At 40.3% G+C, this 20,385-nt stretch overlaps 2 protein-coding genes across 3 annotated transcripts in view; one reads left to right on the plus strand and one right to left on the minus strand.

Moving 5' to 3' along the window:
* Positions 1-855: 855 nt before the first annotated feature.
* On the plus strand, positions 856-11,447 carry smyd2b (SET and MYND domain containing 2b). The gene is made up of 12 exons (XM_051408656.1): positions 856-1,085; positions 2,859-2,922; positions 4,591-4,701; positions 4,797-4,857; positions 6,840-6,964; positions 7,217-7,284; positions 7,876-7,978; positions 8,979-9,089; positions 9,271-9,391; positions 9,604-9,778; positions 10,324-10,432; positions 10,722-11,447. Exons 1-12 carry the CDS (start codon positions 916-918, stop codon positions 10,800-10,802), a joined length of 1,299 nt encoding a protein of 432 aa, XP_051264616.1. The 5' UTR covers positions 856-915; the 3' UTR covers positions 10,803-11,447.
* Positions 11,448-11,450: 3 nt separating this feature from the next.
* LOC127368149 (tyrosine-protein phosphatase non-receptor type 14) overlaps positions 11,451-20,385 on the minus strand; it is a 41,684-nt gene continuing 32,749 nt past the window's right edge. For both annotated transcript variants that reach the window (XM_051408654.1, XM_051408655.1), the window contains 6 exons: positions 19,111-19,251; positions 17,805-18,023; positions 15,939-16,067; positions 15,449-15,683; positions 14,847-15,010; positions 11,451-14,368 (listed from right to left, as the gene is read on the minus strand). In XM_051408654.1, coding sequence (XP_051264614.1) covers positions 14,240-14,368; positions 14,847-15,010; positions 15,449-15,683; positions 15,939-16,067; positions 17,805-18,023; positions 19,111-19,251 — 1,017 coding nt within the window. In that variant the 3' untranslated portion in view covers positions 11,451-14,239. The remainder of the gene's footprint in view (positions 14,369-14,846; positions 15,011-15,448; positions 15,684-15,938; positions 16,068-17,804; positions 18,024-19,110; positions 19,252-20,385) is intronic.

Genomic DNA, 20,385 nt, shown 5'->3' on the forward strand with positions numbered 1-20,385 from the left:
CTCATAACACAGAAAGTAGTTAAATACACACAGACAGCCAGAGACACAGTTCACCAAAAGCAGCAAGCAAAGGGGACAGACATATAGAAGTAGGTAGAAAGCAGGTGGATTTATCAGACTCACATTATTTGATGCTGAAGCCCATCCTTTCAGTGGAGATGAGGTGGTGAATATCCATGTCTTATAGTCCCATTTCACTTGTTTGCTGTGATTGTTTGTTGATAGAAATCCTCATCTGCTCTCTCTCCATCCATCACTGCCAGCTAACGTTGGCTGACAAGTATCTGATGTTGTTAGGAATAGCAACAATAGAAAACAAGCTTGATTTAAATTGAACTAACTTAGCTAGCTTTTTAATGTTTGTTATGAGTCCAGATTATAATTTAGTTACGAGTTTCTAATCCAGTAGTAGAGTATTTATAGTATAAAGTATGGTAATTTACTTTGAGATTTACCGCCGGCCGCTGGGGGCGCTGGAAAGACAATAAAATAAGAATTGCTTGCTATGAGACAAAAGTAATATATGTTTTGCACAAAATGACAGTGGTAGGTATTTTAGTGAGTAAGTCATGGTTTTATTTGGTTACTGAAAAGGGGGGGCTGCTGCATTTTTGGGGGTCGACAAGGGGGTCTTGTTGCCATAGCAGCCAATGAACCACCACACATGTATTTTAGGTTAAGAGTTGTAAAATCACCCTAAATATTGAGTGCTATAACGAAAGTGGAGGTTTTGTCTGTCACAAGTTTTATAATGTTTTCTTAGAGCAGCTTGTGTGCTCATTCTGTGTCAGGCTGCCATTATGAACTATTATTGGGGGAGGGTGACGACGCCCCATCACTTGGAGCCGGGGTGCCACTTCCCACTTCTCTCCCGGGTCCTTGCGAGTAAAGAGTCTTTTTGGAGGAAGAAGCACAATGACGGGCAGCATCGAGGGACTTGAGAGGTTTGACAGTCCGGGGAAAGGGCGAGGTCTCCGTGTTACCAGACCCTTTAAAGTTGGAGAGCTGCTGTTTTCCAGCCAGGCATACTCTTATGTGCTGTCAGTAAAGGAGAGAGGCTACTACTGTGAGTTCTGCTTCACCAGGTAAATGACTGGTTATCTCTATCTAAGCGTTAGTGATACAGTTCATAAAGAGTCTCCTCTGAGCACCTCTGCCTGTATCAGATGCTGTACAACCTTTGTGATGATACCTCACATCCTATGGCTGCAAGACCCCATTGCATATGATTGATTTCTTATTAGATCTGAGTAAGTTTAATATGCAAACTCCATTAATTGCGGATTAATTGGTGATTAGTCTTAATATGCATTGATCACCATACAGTACCACTTAGGTGACCTGGGAATCAGATGGATCTGTATGTCTTTGCTCTGCTGGTGATGCCAGACTACCAAAGGCTCTTTGTCACTCCAAAATCTATTTTGGTTATGTGGCTCAGCTTTCTGAATGGTGGTTCATGCTTTCCCACATGTCCTCTCTGGCCCCTATATGGATGCTGAACATGAGAAATTTGTTACCTGAATAGCATCATGATTAGCCTACATAATGCAGTGTCTTTCAGCTCTTTAGTGGTGATTATTGAGGGGGTTATATATTACAAATAATATCTCTGATGATGTATTTTGCAGAAACATACCATTTTTTTATCATTGGTTTATGAAGGGATCATGGCAGTTGTAAATCTAAGTGCATATAGTGAGATTATTTCAAAATGACACATGTAATAGTTTAGTTATAAATCACACTGTCTAACATTTCCTTTTTCTCCAGCTAGGCAGTCATGCAGCTCTTGGCTGTATTGGCATGCCTGAATGTAATGATAACAGTCAGTTAAATTCTAATCTAATATCAATGTGTAATCATTTTCTTTGCCATGTAGTCTACAGGTTGGTATGGATGCAACTGGTTGCACTGCATACATACAGCTTTAAGAGTTCTGTGATTTAAAACATCACCACTTGCAGCAGCAGCAGGTTATATATTTGTTCAGCTTAACATTAAGAAATTATTTTTTGTCCAAATGTCTTTATTTGGGAAGGTTCTGTGAGGTTCATTATGGATGATTTACACTGAAACTACCATAATTTGTCCTCTTTGACTCCTTAAATGATGCTGAGAGATTACGTAAAAAGTTGCAGAACTCTAGATATGTGCACAGTTTGGGTTCTGTGCAGACATTTTTATGTTATGTCCAATGCTGATCCTCAATTATCAGATCAGCTATCATCAGTTGTAAGCCACTGTAAGCCAACCTTAAATGTAACCTTAGTCTCGGATAAATAGAAAACAAATTTCTCAAAATTCAAATTGAAACTGCATTTCTAAAGTGTAGATGAAGCCTCAAGCTTAGAAGACTTTTGCAGATACCGTTATAGACATCGTTCTACCATAGAGGATCAGAGATGTTTAATACAGCTCACTTTGATGGGTCAGTGTGTGTAGAGTTGAGTGCAGACTGTATGACTCAGGTTGGACTACCAACAGTGGACTTTTGGACTGCTTTACTGTTTCAGTGCAGTAGAGGGACAGCTGGCCATCATAAGGTCAACTCTATTAATATCACAGAATGTTTTAAAGCCCTTCATTGCTATCAGTTACGACGGGCCACCAGCAACTGCTGCTTCTTGTCTCAGAGCAATGGAGCAGGGTGTTTAAATGCACTTACACGCTCAAGAAGCTAAATACTCACATACAGCTAGATATAGAGATACAACAAGATAATCCACTATCCACTGAGCTCTGGTGTCTGAGTGTTGTGTGTCTGGGGAAAGAAGATTATACAAGGATGTGTGAGGATCTTTCAGTAACTATGCTGCTTGCTATAACCTAATAGACCCTGTTCCTGTCATTTATAGGAAAGAAGGCTTGGCAAGATGTGGGAAGTGCAAGAAAGCCCTCTACTGCAATGCAAAATGCCAGGTAGGAAGCAGTTGTCGGAGGGATAGAATGACTCTGTAATGTAATGATTCCTGTGTAAGTGGTTAATGGACAACGATGTGGTGTAAGATAATGGGTCCTATCATGTAGTTCACAGTACCACACTATTACTGTGTATTTCCTTAACAACAGCTATTGTATGTTGGAACAGAAGCAGATCCACCTGAGGAATGATTGTATCTGCAGGTGGACCTTCCTGACACTTTTCTCAGGAGTATATTTCAAATTATATTTCAACAAGCAACTACTGGATGGATTAACATGAAATGATGTACACATTACATGTGCACAGTGGTAAATATTTGTCCCAGGGGCCCCCGGATTGCTCACCTGGTAGAGCTGATCTCCCACATACTAAGGCTGAGTTGGCTGCAGCGGCCATAGGTTTGACTCCAACCTGCTGTGTTTCACCCCCTCTCTCTCGCTCCCCCCCTTTCCTGTCACTCTTCAGCTGTGACTGTCAATTAAAGGCAATAAAAGCCTGAAAAATGTTTAGGGCTCTAACTTAAGGGCCTCCCTCCAACCCGGGGATGGAAGATAATTGATTATGGAGGATAAAAAATACATTTTGGGGTGTTTGTGGGATGGAAGGTAGACTTAGCCTTGAGCAAAATCCAACTGCAATTAAACCATAACATTACTCTCTGACAAAGTTGTCAGTGAAGAATTGTGAGAGAAAAGAAAACCGTGCCTAATGAAAGAAGTATAACTATTGACAATGGTCTTTTATTTATGCCACACAGCACTTTTAAAGATTTTAAATAATTTTATTGTAGAAAAACAGCCATTTTATAACTGGGCGGCCAGCAGTTTAGAAGTTAGAGCGCTGATGTCCATAAGAGTTCATGATGGTACAGCTCTAAAGGAAATGACTGAAGTCTTATCACTCATTTCTTTAGTAATAGAAAATACAATTGTACTCTCAAGTACAGCTGAGGCTGTGTAACAATGAGCTGAGATGACCCACAGTAGTCACTGTAGAGAGGATAAACACTGTGTTTCTGGTGACTGCATGTCCTGTCCTCTTATGCCAACCTCAAGACCAAAGTTAACATTTTTCCCCACTAGTAACAGTGTTTTTAATAACGCCATTTTTCAGCATAACACGACAATGGGTGCAGTGGTATATTCTGATATATATTGTATATATAGTGTCACTTTAAGGGTTGTTATTTCAATTAAAGTCACGTGTAAAAGGGAAGTTTCATCTAAGCCTTCCTAACCCCACTCAAAAAACATACAGCTGAAGACTGCAAATCCCCCACTGGCTGGTGTCTGTTAATGTAGATCAGAATATAGATGCCATGTATACCAGCATATTATGAGGTATATAAAGCGATGTGAGTGGTAAACTTGCACTAATGTGATTATAATGAACTAAATCAGAGTGGGACCAAGCAAAAAATGAATGTGTCAGTTTGCATATGGAGAGGTAAATGGGTGAGGGTAGCGTTAGCTTAACACAGTGTGGAGTCACATTCCACCATGCTGCTTAATGCTTCAGCTGGCAGTGTAGTTCAGGGGCCATATATGACAACTGTTAGGCCCTTTGTTGTGGTGGGACCTAAACTGTAAATAGTTAAATAGGCCTTAAACTACAGGGTTGCAATTTTGCATGCTATCATAAGATTTATATGTGTTTGTGTGTAGAAAGGGGACTGGGCCATGCACAAGCTGGAGTGCTCTGCAATGACTGCATTCGGAGAGAACTGGTACCCGTCAGAGATATCCCGCCTGGTGGCCCGGATCCTCGCCAAGAAGGTTGGAGAGTTAATAAAAGACACAGTGTCCTTCTGGAGTGCTATCTGGCATGTACTCTGGTTAATTGAGGTCATTTTTGTGCCTGTTTTCTACAGAAAACACAGAAAGGAAGATGTGTATCTGAGAAGATCTTACTCATAGAAGAGATGCAATCACGTGAGTAATTGCTCCTTTAACACACAAGCATAAAAGCACACATGAATTTTGTTTGTGTTTGCACTCTGTTTGCTCTTTAGGGACAACCGCTGGAAAGCGATTGTGCAGATTTAGTGTAAAGTGTCTGTACTTCAGTACTAAGTGTCCCTAGATATCCCGCTTAAAAAAGCACAACCCATTCAGATTAGACTGAGAGAAACCTCCATGGCCACATCTATATATATCCTATAGATGTTGGTCGAATGGCATTAGACAACATAACAAGTGTAACAGCTTGAATGGGAAGCAGGAGCACTTCAGACTAACACACACAGTGCATGAGTGTCTGTAAGTCAAATGGTGTCTGATCAAGTTAATCGTATAAAGGTAATTCATAGTTGAGATTTAGTTCAAAATCACTTAAAAGTATCGTAACTAAAATTTTGTAGCATTAAAAAGTGGGGCATAAAAAACAGACTGTTTATGATGCTGCGGAGAGCTGGATGTGGTAAAAATGACTCCAGAAGGAGCTGCGTGAAGTCTGATAAATTGCCTCAAGTGATGTCATTTGAGTAAAGCTTAAGGTTGGAAAACTGATATGACTTTAAAAATACAAAAAAAACTTGGATGTGGAGTTAGAAAGAAGTAAGCTTACCTGACCTCGGTCCATCTCTGTTTGAGGTTAGCAGCTTCATGCTATATTAGCCACGTTGGCCACTACTAGCACACACCCAAATCTCTGACTGAACTCTCACTGGTCGACTTGCATTCTGGGTAATGTAGGTAGCAGGTTTTGATAAGGAAGAAGAAAGGGTGGATTTAAAAAAAGATATCTCTGGGTCTGCTGTATCAACTTTAACTGTCCATCGAGAGTCTGACAATGTCAGACAGAACACTTACTTTACACATACTTACTCTTTTTTTGGGCAATGTATACTATTAGTCATCATGGCTCTTCTTATTTTCTTCAGTAATAGAAAATAATTTTTTGGGGCATTTTGCTTATTGACTGGAGAGTAGAGAGGGAGAGGAAAGAGAGTGAGGTTGTTATGCAGCAAATGTTCTTGGGCCAACTCAAACCCGGATAAGGACTCAAGCCCAGTTCTACCCGGTGAACTTCCGGGCACTTGTAATAGACCTGAAATTTTCTGTGCACAGATTTCTGCTCAAATATTTTCATGAGCTTCAGCATCATCAGCTTTCCTTTGAAATGCTGAGTCAGTGTCTGATGTGTGAGCATGAATTGACTCTAGTGTTACTGGTCAGGGACAAGATGCAGACACAAACACAAACACACAGTTTGGCAGCTTGTATATGGATGACGTGGTGATAATGCGTTCCTGCCTTGGCATAGTGAGAGTGACGGAAGGAGAGCTGTTTATCTCCATCTATTTACAGTTGTTAAAGATTAACAGACTGGACCTGATGAAAACAAACCTGCAAAGATCATCAACTGAACGCAATCTACCTGTCTATATGTCTGTTGTTTTGGACTGAATGTTCAATGATCACTTCAAAATCAGATTTGAAACAGGTTCACGGTGTAATTACAAGTCAGTGTTATTTGAACATCCAGTTGCAATGTCCAAACATACAATGTAAAGATATTGAGGGTGAGAAATAGTAAATTATACACAGATTTAAAGACCAACTGTGCGCGTTTTGCTTAAAGGATGCTTAAAATAGCAGCAAGACATTGCAAGTTACTAGACTGGTCACTTGCTTTGTGCGGATAATATTTCCTACAAATGACCATAGTGTTTCATCTGGGAAAAGAGGGTACGTCCACATTAGGATGGTATGTTCTACTCTGTCGCTATCTTAATTTTAGCCTGGCACACACTAAGCAGTGTTCACCTAGTTTTATATTAGGACATCGGAGTCTGAAATAGATACTGGCCTAAAGAGTAGGCATGCTACCCTTGGTAAATAGTAAATACAAGTTGGAAAAAATATACATTTGATCAATCAAATCAGAATGTCTTCCCCTCTTCCTGGAACAGATGTGGAGGACGTAGACAATGAGAAAAGAGAGATGAATGAGGCAGATGTTGCCGGACTCCATCGTTATTTCTCCAAACATTTGGAGTTACCCGGCCACAAAGACCTGCTCACACTCTTCTCCCAGGTACCACACACACACACACACACACACACACACACACACACACAAATAATGGCAATATGTATATTCTTACTATCTTTTTTGCCACATCCTTGTCAAGTAAGCATAGATTCTGTAATGCTAACAATTTGCTTGTTGGTGATTTCCATGTCAACCGCTGGAGTTTAAGAGGAAAGAAGACATAGTGATTTACATATAATTTGATTGAGTGTTTGAATTGTTTTCTTTTTCTCCTGTGTTTCCTTTATTCAACAGGTTGCCTGTAATGGTTTCACTATAGAGGATGATGAACTGTCCCACATAGGTACTGCAGTCTACCCAGAGTAAGAAGGAGTACTCACATGCATTCATACAAGCACATTTTCCTTCTGTACACATGTAGGTACAGTATATGAGTACATTCTCTCCTCCTTACACAGCTCCTTCTGAGGTGCTCAGTGTCATAGGGACAATACAATTACACATTACATTTTTTTGTTTTACTTTGTTACATGTAAAAGATATGCCAAAATGGGCCAGATTGTCAATTCCTAGCAAGACAACTGTTCTTCTCCAGTTGGTCATTTGGTGGTAAAATCCTCTCCCTGCTGTGGCAGAGGCTGTTCAGTGTTGAAACTGCCTGCGTGAAGGTGAATTTGCCCTCTCAGCTCCTTTTTGAGCTATTTCCAGCCTGCTACTCCTGTAATAGCAAGGTCGCGGACATATTTCAGGGACACTCAAGACCTAAGACGAGTGCAGTTGTAGCGTAGTCCTAATACCACTTAAAATAGGTGCTTATGTCACTGTTATGTCATTACTATGAGCAATAAGAAGTTGGCACTTTTCTCACTGCTCCTACATCACCTATTGTAAGAAAGTACAGAGCAGGATTTGTATTCTTATCTTTCTTTCCCTCTCTGTCTATCTCTCCGCAGTGTGGCATTGATAAACCACAGCTGTCTTCCCAGTGTCATAGTCACATATGACGGGACGTCGGCTGATGTTCGGGCAGTGAAGGACATGAAGCCTGGAGATGAAGTGAGGAAGGGCAACAGCTGCCATTAGAGGGGATTGGGTCTTGTTCAGTTTTTTTCCTCAAGTGTGTGTGTGTGTGTGTGTGTGTGTGTGTGTGTGTGTGTGTGTGTGTGTGTGTGTGTGTTTGGTGTGTGGAGAAGGGAGCTGTACTTATTACAAAAATGCAGAGTGTGTGAAACATTTATCCGTGAGCTTGATATGGTGGATCAGCTTGCACCAAATTCAAAGTTTTACTATTAAACTAGTAAAGAACAGTTAATTAAATCAGAGTAATATATAGCAATTGATCAGCTCTAAATTATCTGTAAGCCAAGTATTGTTTTTTGATTGTGTTATCTGCCACCTTGAGCTTAAAGGAATAGTTCAACATTTTGGCAATACACTTATTTGCTTTCTTGCCAAGTGTTAGATGACAGGATAGACACCACTCTCTTGTCTGTCCATAAAAATATGTAGCTACAGCCGAGAGATGATTAAGAGCCAAGTTAACTGTTGCCCCGTTTCCAGTCTTTGTGCTAAGCTAAGCTAAAAGGCTGCCAGAGGTAGCTTCGTATTTACCATACATACTAACTATTCCTTTCAAAACTTGAAACAAACTTGACAGGTTCTGGTTCTGGTCTCAGCAGAGGTGGAGAATATGGATGAGACAGTAGCTCAAAAATGGAAAAGCCTTGGAGACTTGACATTAGGATTGTGAGACTGAAAGGCACTGCTCATGCCAAAGCCTTCACATGTCTTTGGCATGAGCAGAGTGCGTTATCACCTGTGTGTGTGTGTGTGTGTGTGTGTGTGTGTGTGTGTGTGTGTGTGTGTGTGTGTGTGTGTTTTCGGGGCCAGCAGCTGATTCAAGAAGCTGGTGGAGTTATTTTCAGACTGACCTTGTAACCTGCAGTTTAGGAGCTATCTCGTATTAAATACAAGACAAGAGGATTAAAAACAAGAGGGAAAAAGGATGGAGAGAGTGCATTATTTAGCATTTGCTGTGTGTTATTTTAATCTCTAGGTGCTCATCAGCTACATAGACGTCCTCTATCCAACAGACGACCGCAACAACAGGCTGAGAGAGTCCTATTACTTTACTTGTGAGTGCAAGGAATGTAAAAGCAAGTCCAAGGTAAGACACCACAATTAGTGCTGACAAAAAAGAGGCTAAATGAAGTGATTTTGTGAGCCCTAACTCATTAACACTGTATATCCCTCAAGTAATAAAACTGCCATTCTAAATCATTAGTAAAATTTTAAAAAACTGCATGTGATATATTGATATGTTGGTTGTGTGCTGTCTTCACCTCCAGGACAAGGCAAAGTTGAAAGTACGTAAGCGCAGTGACCCCATCGAGCCAGAGGTCATTAACAACATGGTGCGCTACGCTAAGAAAACCATCAGAGAGTTCCGGGCCCTGAAATACACAAAAAATATCCTTTAATGTCACTAAATAACACAAGCTGTTGTGTTGCACAAAAGTTATGATTCTTGATTCTGAGAGAACAGAACTAACTTATTCATTGCAGATGTCATTCTTTAGTGAAGTGGTTTCCCAGATACTAAAACATCTGATTATATGATCATATGGTGTATGTATGGTGTTTCAGTCACTTGTGCTGTTGCAGCCTTGACTCTGTAGCACCCCCTAGTGAGTTGCTGGAGATGTGTGAACAGAGCCTGGAGGAGATGGGCGCTGTCTTCGATGACTCCAATGTCTACATGCTCCACATGATGTACCAGGCCATGGGGGTTTGTCTCTACATGCAAGACACAGTTGGAGCCATCAGATATGGCGAGAACATCATCAAACCTTACAGGTGCTAAGAAAAACAATACAACTGTTTACACACATTCTAACTAAGAAGGTCAGAAATTACAGATTGTAGCAGCTCAAACGCGTAGGCTTTTAATTTATTTCTAATTGATTTTATTGGTTTCTAAAATGGGTAATTCTTTCATTTCAAATTAATTTTTGATTAAATCATCTTATATAAATTAGTAGAGGTATGAATTACGAATCAATGCAATTTCATTGCATTATGGGACTAAAAGTCTTGAAATCTCTGCCTCTGTTGGTTCAATTGTACTTCTTTTTAATCTGTGTCTTGCAAGTAAGATATTCTATTACTCTTCACTCCCCTGGCTGGGAAATATGTGTCAATTTGAAAAGTTATGAATGTGATTAAAAATATCAAAAGGTTTAATTAAAATCACTTGTTTCACCGTCTACTTTCTTTATGATTACGGTGAGCAGTACAGGAAGATTAGGGGCCTTCTTGTCATAAATCACATTTTATCTTCATGTCTAGAAAGCAGTAATTTACCTGTTTTAATCAGTATGTGTGATCTATTTCCAATGCAGCAAACTGTATCCAGCCTACTCTTTGAACGTGTCCTCCATGTACCTGAAGTTGGGCAGACTGTACATGGGGCTAGAGAAGCATTCAGCGGGCATCAGCGCTCTCAAGAAGGTAATATGACCCGCTGAGATTTTCTACGCTCATACAAAACAACAAAAAGTCATTAGTCCTTAAATTTCAGTATAACACCAACATGTTTTTTCCAGTACCTCACTTAGAAGAATAAAAAGATGTTTTTTGACAAAACCTATGTTGTAATGTTTAAACGGAAGGCTTTCTCTCAGATTTAAAATTTTGTCTAAACTCAATTTAGGTTCAATCTACACAGACCAAGAACTCATGTACGTACTTGCATGCTGTAAAATGTTGTAAGATGATATTTGTTTGTGTGTTTTCACAGGCAATGGCCATAATGGAGGTGGCTCATGGGAAGGATCACTTCTACTTGACAGAGCTGCGCAAAGAGATACTAAAAAAATGAAGAAAAATGAAAGCAATGATGTAACACGGCTGACTGCATACACTCCTTTGGCTAGGAGACCTACAGAACTGAAGGCACTTTCTACTCTTTTTGGCACTGAAGCAAAGATAGAGCGCATTCATGTTTTTATGGAAAAAAAATTTTTTTTTTTCAAGATTCAACTTTTTAAATCAGTGTTTTGTATGCAAGAACCTTTTACTGTAGTTTGTTAAATGGAGGATAATTTAGCAAGCAGGCATTTAATGTTCATTTCTGACATTGTGAAAGCTGCTTTTTACTCATGTTGACCATAATGAGTTTGAGAATTCCTAATTCGTAATGAGTTTGTGTTTGTTTTGGATTTTGACTGACATGTCAGCTGGACCCTGTCATCCATCAGAGTGGAGTTGTTTACATATGTGTGTAGGGGGTCAATGCAACAAAATGCCTGTCAGCCTATCAGGACAGCTACCTCACCACAGGAGGCCTGTTAAAGCTGCAGAATGTGCCCCAGTCAGGATGGTGGGCTGGGCTACAGCGCTGTGTTTGCATTAACACCTTGTGTGAGTATTCTGCATTAATTGTGACTAATGTCTCCTTGACACTGTCTTACCAACAAAAAGAGAATGATTTAAAAATTCAGAAATAAATGAATTTGTGGCCACAGTCTTAAAGAAAATAAGGCTTTATTGCATAATAAGCAAGTACGACAGCTTCATACATGTCTGGGGAAAGAAAAACAAAAGACTTGATGTACTGAAAACGCATATACAAAACATATGTACACATACTTTGAAAGGTATTTGGAAGTTTTGCCAAAAAAAATGAAGGGGAAAAATTAAATATAAACAAACAGTGGAATGCCGTGTGAGAAAATACTGTCACAAAGAGAACAGAAGTGCAACAAAACACTTATATGTCAAGAGAGCATAAAGCTTATACTTACTTAAGAATATATACATTGAAATATAAAAACGCATGCATAGTTTATTATGTTGCGGTATTTTTAGGGTACCAAGTCAAAAAGAGAAACTATATAAAACATTTGTAGAAAATTTTTCTCACATGCCCATTATGTACAAAGTTACTTTGGACATGGCTGGCTTTGCATTACGATTCATAAAAATAAAAAAGTTTATTTAATGTAAAGTGTAAAAGGAAATTCTTCAGAATGTAATTTTATAAACAGGATCAAGGAACGTGGGAACGTAGTGTTCTGTTGGGTTTGGATCAGATTATTACAAACGATCCTTCAAAAATAAACCTCAGCATTCTCCTACTGCCAAATCCTTACATAAAGAGTAAGGTAAACCTATTTGAAATGTTTAAGTTGTTCTTATAACAAAACAAAAACTATTAAATACTGAGTTAAAGATTTCATCTTTGGGGGTAAAAAAAAAAATTAATTTAGTTTATTAAACCCATACAGAACCCTAAAACAAGGCTAGGGATGTCTACCAGGCGGCTTCTCCTAGTTTCATGTTTCAATAAGGCACAATGTTACAGTATATACATTATTTACTGTATAAGGACACAGTTCTCTATTGACTGCATATGCAAACAATAAACCTTAATTTATAAACCATCTCCAAGGAATTAGACAAACACCTTTTAGGCTTTTGAAATGTTTTTAGGTAAGAAATGTGATGAGACACATTTGATCGCAAGAAGCTGTGATTCAAGAAACCGTGAAAATGTAGTGTGTGTGTGTGTGTGTGTGTGTGTGTGTGTGTGTGTGTGTGTGTGTGTGTGTGTGTGTGTGTGTGTGTGTGTTGCATGTGAAGGAGGGATCTCAATGTATCAAATGAGGAAACTCCAGGAGGAAAATGGGCGCAATCATTTTCACACTGACAAGGAAAGATTTTTGTAAAACATAGCAAAAAAGAAAAAAAAATTGACAGAGGAAGGAACGACATGTCAATGCTCCTCCGTTCAATGCAAAGGTGACCACAATCTTGATAGAAATAAATAAAAACATTTGTTACAATGTTGAAGTAAATATTTGCTGTATTAATCAATACTCTGTTAAAAATAAAAGAAACATTTTAGAACTGTGATTCAAAGAATACTTTTGTTTGGCAAACTCTTTCAGAGTACAGGAAATAGTAATAATACTGCTGCCACCTACTGTTCATGCAGCATAGTGCCGTTTTTAATAATGGCTGAATAGTAAATGAGAAATTTACAGCCGCATTTGAGCAAATGGAACACAATTTGTGTTATCTGCCATCCCTGACTATAACCTGCCTAACTAAGAACAACCCCATTGTAACACAGTCCTTGAAAATATGGTCCACTATTAGGAAAAAAAAACTATAGATGTCTCTCTGCTTGCCCCTGTTTGTCCCAGTCACCTCTTCTCCCCGTCCACCATGGATGACTATTTCAGGTTTTAGGAAATGGAATGGCATGAAGACCCTTTTTATAGATAAACTGCAAAATAAATGTAATTTATCACAATCCCACTTTTTCAGATTGCTGCAGGTTGGTAATTATATTAAAGCCAACACACCTTCCTTTCCTGGTTTGCCCAATGAGTCACCTATGGAATCTCTGTTTTCCTTTGAGCCCTTAAAACACTTTTATTTTATCTTTTATTTGGGGAGAGGATTTAGGGGATGCCTGTGACAGTGGAGCAGTAGAGAAACGCCCTGGAAGAGGTGCATATGGCCTCAATCTGTGTCCGGCATGGCCTCATTCAATTCAAGGTGCAGCACTGGCTCAAGTTAAACTCACTAAAAGGTTCCCAGATGTAGATTCTACCTGTGACAGATGCAGACTCTCATCTGCCTCTCTAGCACACTCATTCTCACAGTGTCTTAATTGGTCAACTTACTGGAGTGAAATCTTCAAAACGCTGTAAGATATTTTCAAAATGGTAATTCAGTCAGATGTTATCATTGATATTTTTGCCACAGCAGGAGAGACCAATAAGAACCTTTCTGGAACCAAACTTTGTTAGCATGTATATTGGTCCTTCTCCACTGGAAGAAGCCACAGAGTTGGACTTAGTGGCTGAGGAAGGTGATGCAGCATCTTAAACTTAAAAAAACTGAGACTTTTTTGTATTGTTGTATGGCTGTATGTTCCAAAAAAAAAAGCCAATACCAATCTGTTTGAAAAGGAAAAACAAGCTGCTTATTCACCTGACCTGCATTGAGAAAACACACAAACATACAGTCTCCATACAGACGGACCAGGTCCAAGAATAACATATGAATACACAGATTAGGAGAATTGGTTGTCAGTTTCTATACAGGCCTACACAAATCCCATCCTCCCTTGAGGTGAGTTTGTATGACAATGCCATATAGAAAACATGAATCTCTATCTGCTCCCAACCAGCTATCAGTTATACTGTATCAGTTGTACTGTCCTCGTGCTAATCTGAAGTACCGTTGTCGTTATCTGGTGCCATTCTGCCACGCCGTGTAAGGTCAAAGGTCAGTATCCCGGGCTCAGATGAGGCGGGAGTTCTTGAGGAACTGGATGAGGACTTGGTAGACAAATTTGTACTGGGAGATGGTCTGCACCATCAGCATCCTCTGCTGCCTCAGCCCTGACAACATGGTGGGAACCTCCACTTGCTGAAGGGGGTGGGGAGAAGAATCAAATGAAGAGAAAAATGAGAGCAAATCCTTTAGGGGTGTAAACTGTAAAATGAATTGTGTTGAGCTACATTACTACCTGCCTGCTCTCCTGTCACATGTATTTACATTCTCTCACAAAGAAGGATTCACTGAGTAAAATAATGTAAGGACAATACCTGGATTTACCTGGTCTGCCTACTTGGATGAGAAATGTACATAAAGTGTTTTGCAAATTTGTCTTATCTTTCAAACAACCCCATGTTGCTGCATGTTTTAACTCACACAGCCTGCCTTACAAAATAAAAGACCTAAATCTATGTTTTTCATCCAAACAATTAAGCTGTGTATTAATCCATGTGGTACTTGTGATACAAATATCCTGTCACAGAAAAGCTAAAAATGACAAAAAAAAGAAATTAGAACTCAATCTGACCCTTAAATTTGCAACCCTCATTGTACCCCACTGTGCACCCACCTCATTGTGCTCCAGGCAGCTGATCATGAGCTCAGTGAGGATGACCACTCCGGTGCGACCCACCCCGGCGCTACAGTGCACCACCACAGGTGGATTGAGGCTCTTTGAGGTGTCCAGCATGGAGTTAGTGTGTCTCCTCACAGACTGGATCTCCTCTAGATAGGCTGCGGGAGAGTAGAAGGAGACAAAGGTCAGATGTGGGCATTATGTCTGCCAGTTTGTTGAATGTGGTTAACTGCTTTTGTTGCATAATAACATATTTCACAGTCATGCTTATTGGCTTTCTTGCCAGGAGTTATATTAATACTTTTCTCATATCGGCTGGATAAATATGAAGCTAGATCCAGGAGGCGCTTAGCTTAGCTTAAAGACTGGAAGTAAGTAGGTAGTCTAAACTAACTGCCTGCTGACTCTAGCTTCATATTTACCACATAGACATAAGAGTGATATCAATATTCTTGTCTGACTCACTAAGAAAGTGAATAAGCATAATTCACAAAGTGTCAAATTATTCCTTTAATTAGACATTAAATAATGAAGGTACAGTAAATTTCATATCTTTAAATGTATAATGATGATAACGACGACACAATCCCACTCACCAAGGAAACCCTGGACATATTCGGGACAGCCCTGCTCAGGCCAGTCAGTGTACTGCAGGTGCCAGACCGTCCTCTCCTGGCCAGACAGCAGGTGTTTGACCTTTAACCCCGTGGTGGCGTAGCAGCCTGAGTCGGTGCGGAATTTGGTGGTCACCTTGAACTTGCCGTGAGTGGCTGAGTTGTGTTTGGAGCCCAGTTTGGGCCAGTAGCGGTGGCTCTTGGACCTGCCACCCTCCTAATTAGAAGATGAGGATGGATGGGTGATTTTAAGGAAGAAAAAAAGAAAAGATTGGGATGAGGGAAAGTAGATGTACACCATGAGCTCTGACGCCTATACATGAATATAAACACACAGCAACACACACACACACACACACACACTCTTGCTTTCATCCTATTTCTCCCACACAGACAGACGCCAGCTGTCGGGCGCTGAAAAATAGCCACATCTGCGTGTGCCGTGTGTGTGCATATGTGTGTGTGTGGGTACCTCCTCTGCAGTAACCATGGCAATGACGTTGACCCCTTGCTCCCAAACCATCTGCCAGAAGTCGGCACAGGTGTTGGCTAGCGGGCCCTGGGTGGCGATGTAGTGCCACTCCTCCCCTCTGATCATCACCTGGGAAAACGCACACACACACACACACATAAAGAATCAATTAGCGCATATTGAGATTATAGTGACTGTAGCGCAAGAATCAGCCTACACATTTGTAAACAAAGCTGCTTACTGACTAAATCAAGGAAAAATTCACACGTAAGCCAGAAATGAATTAATTTAGACTTTAAAATATATGTGAATAACTAATTCACACACATTGACAATCTCATTGATTATTCTCATCCACCACTGGAGGGCAGTGTAAATATAATTTTCATCCACAGGCTTTTCCCTCATTTATAAAACTATCAACCCCTCTTCTTTAAGCGTTCTTCTGCTTTACCTCATTAAAAATCAAGGCATCACACAGCACTGAAAAACTTTAACACACTCTAGCTACATAGACTTCAGAGTGCCACTACATAATGAGCATGTCCCAGCTAATTCCTCAGGCCACCTCGTGACTGTAAACACAGTATTAGGAGATGGATGTGGAATAAACAAGGCCTTTTGTTCTGTGGCAGCTACCTTAAATGACGGGGGGGAAGTAAGAGGGTTACACCGTGATAGGCAGCGATTCAGTGCTGCTTTGCTGATCGCACTCGCACACCAGACTGCAATTAGGCATACACACAAAATGCAAACTCATGCATATACACAAGCTGTGCACATACACTGTTTGCAACTGAGCATGAATACAGGGGCTGCTGTGAGAGCAGCTCAGGTTGACTTAAGAGGGTTTGGAGTTTGGACCGCATTCTTTGGGAATTCCACAAGCTCTGTGAGCTTAAAGGCCCAAACAGACTTCAACAGCTGCCTTTCATCCTATCCTCCGAGCCATTCGCTGCTTAAGAATGACCACAACAAAGACTAGCAGAGAGCTGAATGTATCAAGTTTATGCCCTTTGTTTTAAATTATTTTGTATGATGTGGGTGATGCAAAGCACTTGCTGTAACTGTGATTAAGAGCCATAAACATAAGCTTGAATCTCATAAAACACTACAAAACTTGACTGTTTTACCAGTCAATATGATTCTTTTTCTCTTTATAAGTTCACACTGAAAACTGACAGATGATTAAGTGTGACTTAGAAATGACACAGGAAACATCTATTGTTATATGATTGTATACATTTATATGTGTGCTTCCATCTATCTGTTTTTATGAGCATTTTAAATTTCCGCATAAAAACAAACATGCGGGGAAATGCTAAAAAAAAAATCGGAAAAAAAAAACAACAACTTTGAAATATTGCAAAAGCTTGCAAGATGGCCGAGATGGAAAAAGTTGTTGTATCGATAAAATCCAAATGCTTCCACAAAGCATCAGATCTATGTGGAGCGATGAAGAATTTCCATCATGTTTTTCTACATTGTTTTTCCAACGTTTGAGCTTTGACTTCTGTTTTAATTACGTCATCCTGTAGCTTCCTCTTCTTCTGCAATGGTTTAATGGCAGCAAACTAGAGAATGAGCGCCTCCAGCTGTTTGTCTCAATGAACAAACTACTTACATTTGCAGAACAGTAGGAGATGGAAATGTACATTCACTTGGATTTGCTTTTGACAATTTGCTGGAAATTCAGTTAACATTTGCGCTACATTTAGATGGAAACCTGGCTTATATATAACGAATACTGTCGCTGTCCATTGAAGTACAATCAATTACATGAAAGTCTGCCTCACAGATAGGTGGGTGCTATAATCATCCTTAAAGTTTCTTTTTCCACTTTTACCCTTGACCCCTCGAACGCACCTTGATATGCGAGGCATTGATGTAGCCCGTGTTGTTCTCCTTGTTTGGTACAAGCTCGACCCGATTCTCTTCGTACGGAACTACGTCACGGAAACGGTTGCGCTCTGTGTTTTCCGGTAGAGTTGCTGTTGTAAGAACACAGTCTGCCCTCTTCTTGGGAACCTGCTCATACTCAGTGAAGACCCGCTCCTCTTCCAGCTTCAACTCCAAGGTCTTACACTGGAGAGAAAGAAAGAGAAAAGAGGGGGTGTTAGTCATTGAATTGCAAGGAACAGATCATTCAGAGTTTTCTCTTTCAGTCCCGAGGGGCTTTTATTCGTTTACATTCCACCATACCTAAGAGACTATTCAGACCAGGGGATCCAGAAATCTCATTATAATATACGTCCACATTGCTAAACTCTCGTCATCACTCACAGCTGAATACTGACTATCAAAGAACTCAAAGTATGCATAATGAATCAACACAGCTGTAAAAGAGCAGAATATGCAGTGGTGGTATTCATCCTGGTTGGGGTTCGCGTTTATTAGGCCAGTTAAGTTGGAGAGAGCAGCGTCTCTGTCTCTCTCTCTCTCTCTCTCTCTTTCTGTCTATCACTCTTTCTGTGTGACTTGCTAGCTCTCTCGGGTCACATTCTTAACATACCAATGGGGCTGGAGGCGATAAGCACCACCATGCCACGCGTTCCACAGCCCACTTAGGGCTTGCCCCCGTTAGCTTAGCAACAGTCGGGACAAAGGCTGGGTTTCACACCTTCACACTAAAAAGGGAGCCAACACACAGTTTTTGTGAAATGAAATGCATTAAATATCAAATATTTATCAAAATAAAGATCAGAGGCTGTCTTTGAGTTTTACAGCAACAATCCTTCCTTTGTTACTGCCAACGGGTGAGGTGCCTGTAAATTAGACATTAATCCTCCAATCATTAAAGTAAAGTCAAATTTTGCCTTGGAGGTTTTTTTAATTCTCCAACTGAATGAAAACTCTCTTTGAGCAATTGCAAGTAAAAAAAAGAAGAAGCTGTACAATAGTTGCTTTGTATCTACTGTACCATATTACAAATAGGAATTGACATTAATAAACCTACCATTTTCACATTATAATACATCCCAAAAGATTTGGGCAGAGTAAGATCTAAAACAATGGAGCAGAAACAAAAAACCCTGAAATTATATCAACCATAACACCATCACTTATCCATGACACACACTGTCTGACTGAAAAACAGATAGCTCTTTACAAAATACTTCCTGATACAGTTTTCTTAATCTTATGCTCTATAAAGTAGGAGAAAACATTTTACCCGTTCATCAGTAGCAGCCTTGGCGCCTTCTTCCGCAGGACTCTCGGAGACAGGCATTCGGGCCACGTAGAGGCCATTTAGGGCGGCCATCATCAGCGGCCTCTTCATAGAGTCCACAGACATCTTTTGTCTTTCCAGCGTCTTCAAGAGAGAGGAAAATCCCGGTGTCATGGTTACAGGTACCGGCAGCATTGCAAGACTGACTGACCTGCGCTGGCCTCTAAACAGTGAGCGCGCACATGTGCATGTGTAGAAGTGGGTGGGGAGAATTTGACGTGTGTGTGCATGTGTGCGTCCTGTTTGTAGGGCAAACCTGGCCATACCAATCCCCTTGTATTCGGTCCAAAGGTGTGGACTACCAAGCCCCGTATACAAAGCCTATTAAGAGCAGACTGCAGCTTCTTATCCATCTCACTTCATCCTCAACTTATTTTTGACGCTTTCATTCTGGTTCTGTCCGTCCTCACATATTTATCATTCTTTCAGTCCTTTGTTTAGTCCCACCTACCTATTTGGCCTCCTTTTCCTCACAGGACACACACTCCCTGTGTCACCCTGTCTTTTTTCCTCTCCACCATGCTAGCCAAACTCTGACCCACATTGCACGGTCCCTCCTTCCTCCGCGGATTACCTCTCCTAATCTCCGATGCTATTAAACCTCCAAGACAGCTCCACCCTTCACCTCTCCACCTACTTCATTCTTTGTGGGACAGTCACAACAACAGACTGGGGGTCACAGGTATGAGATAAACCAGCTGGTATAAATTAGGGATAACAGTTTTGAGATGGAAGTAACACTAACACTTTGAATCAAATCACACTATAAACAGCCGGCCACACCAGGTCACTCTTGAACAGAAAGGTTTATCGCAACTAAGTGAGGCGATTATATGATATAACTTATACCTGGACTCTGGTGCTGTGTCAAATGTTTGTGCCCTAACAGAGCGCCGACCTACACAAAAACACCAAACCCAAAGAATAATCTGAGGGATTTATGAGGGCTTTAGCTGCCTGGGGGGACTCAGAGCCTAGTGCTACCCTCTCAGGTTCTGAACCCTGGATTACTGTTAATCAGGGGCTATGAAACTAGCTAGCAAACAACAGACTGAAATATTTGAAATTGTACCAGTATGGTGGGGTGTGTTTTGTACAGTACAAGATGATGTGTCGCTTTGAAGCTTCACTGGAATGAAACTTTGAACTTATGTGTCATAATTATTGTTTGCATGCATAGAAATTTTTTGACTTTGAATGACTTTGTTATTTTAATCC

This window comes from Dicentrarchus labrax, unplaced genomic scaffold, assembly GCF_905237075.1.
Source record: "Dicentrarchus labrax unplaced genomic scaffold, dlabrax2021, whole genome shotgun sequence".
Lineage (NCBI taxonomy): Eukaryota > Metazoa > Chordata > Actinopteri > Moronidae > Dicentrarchus > Dicentrarchus labrax.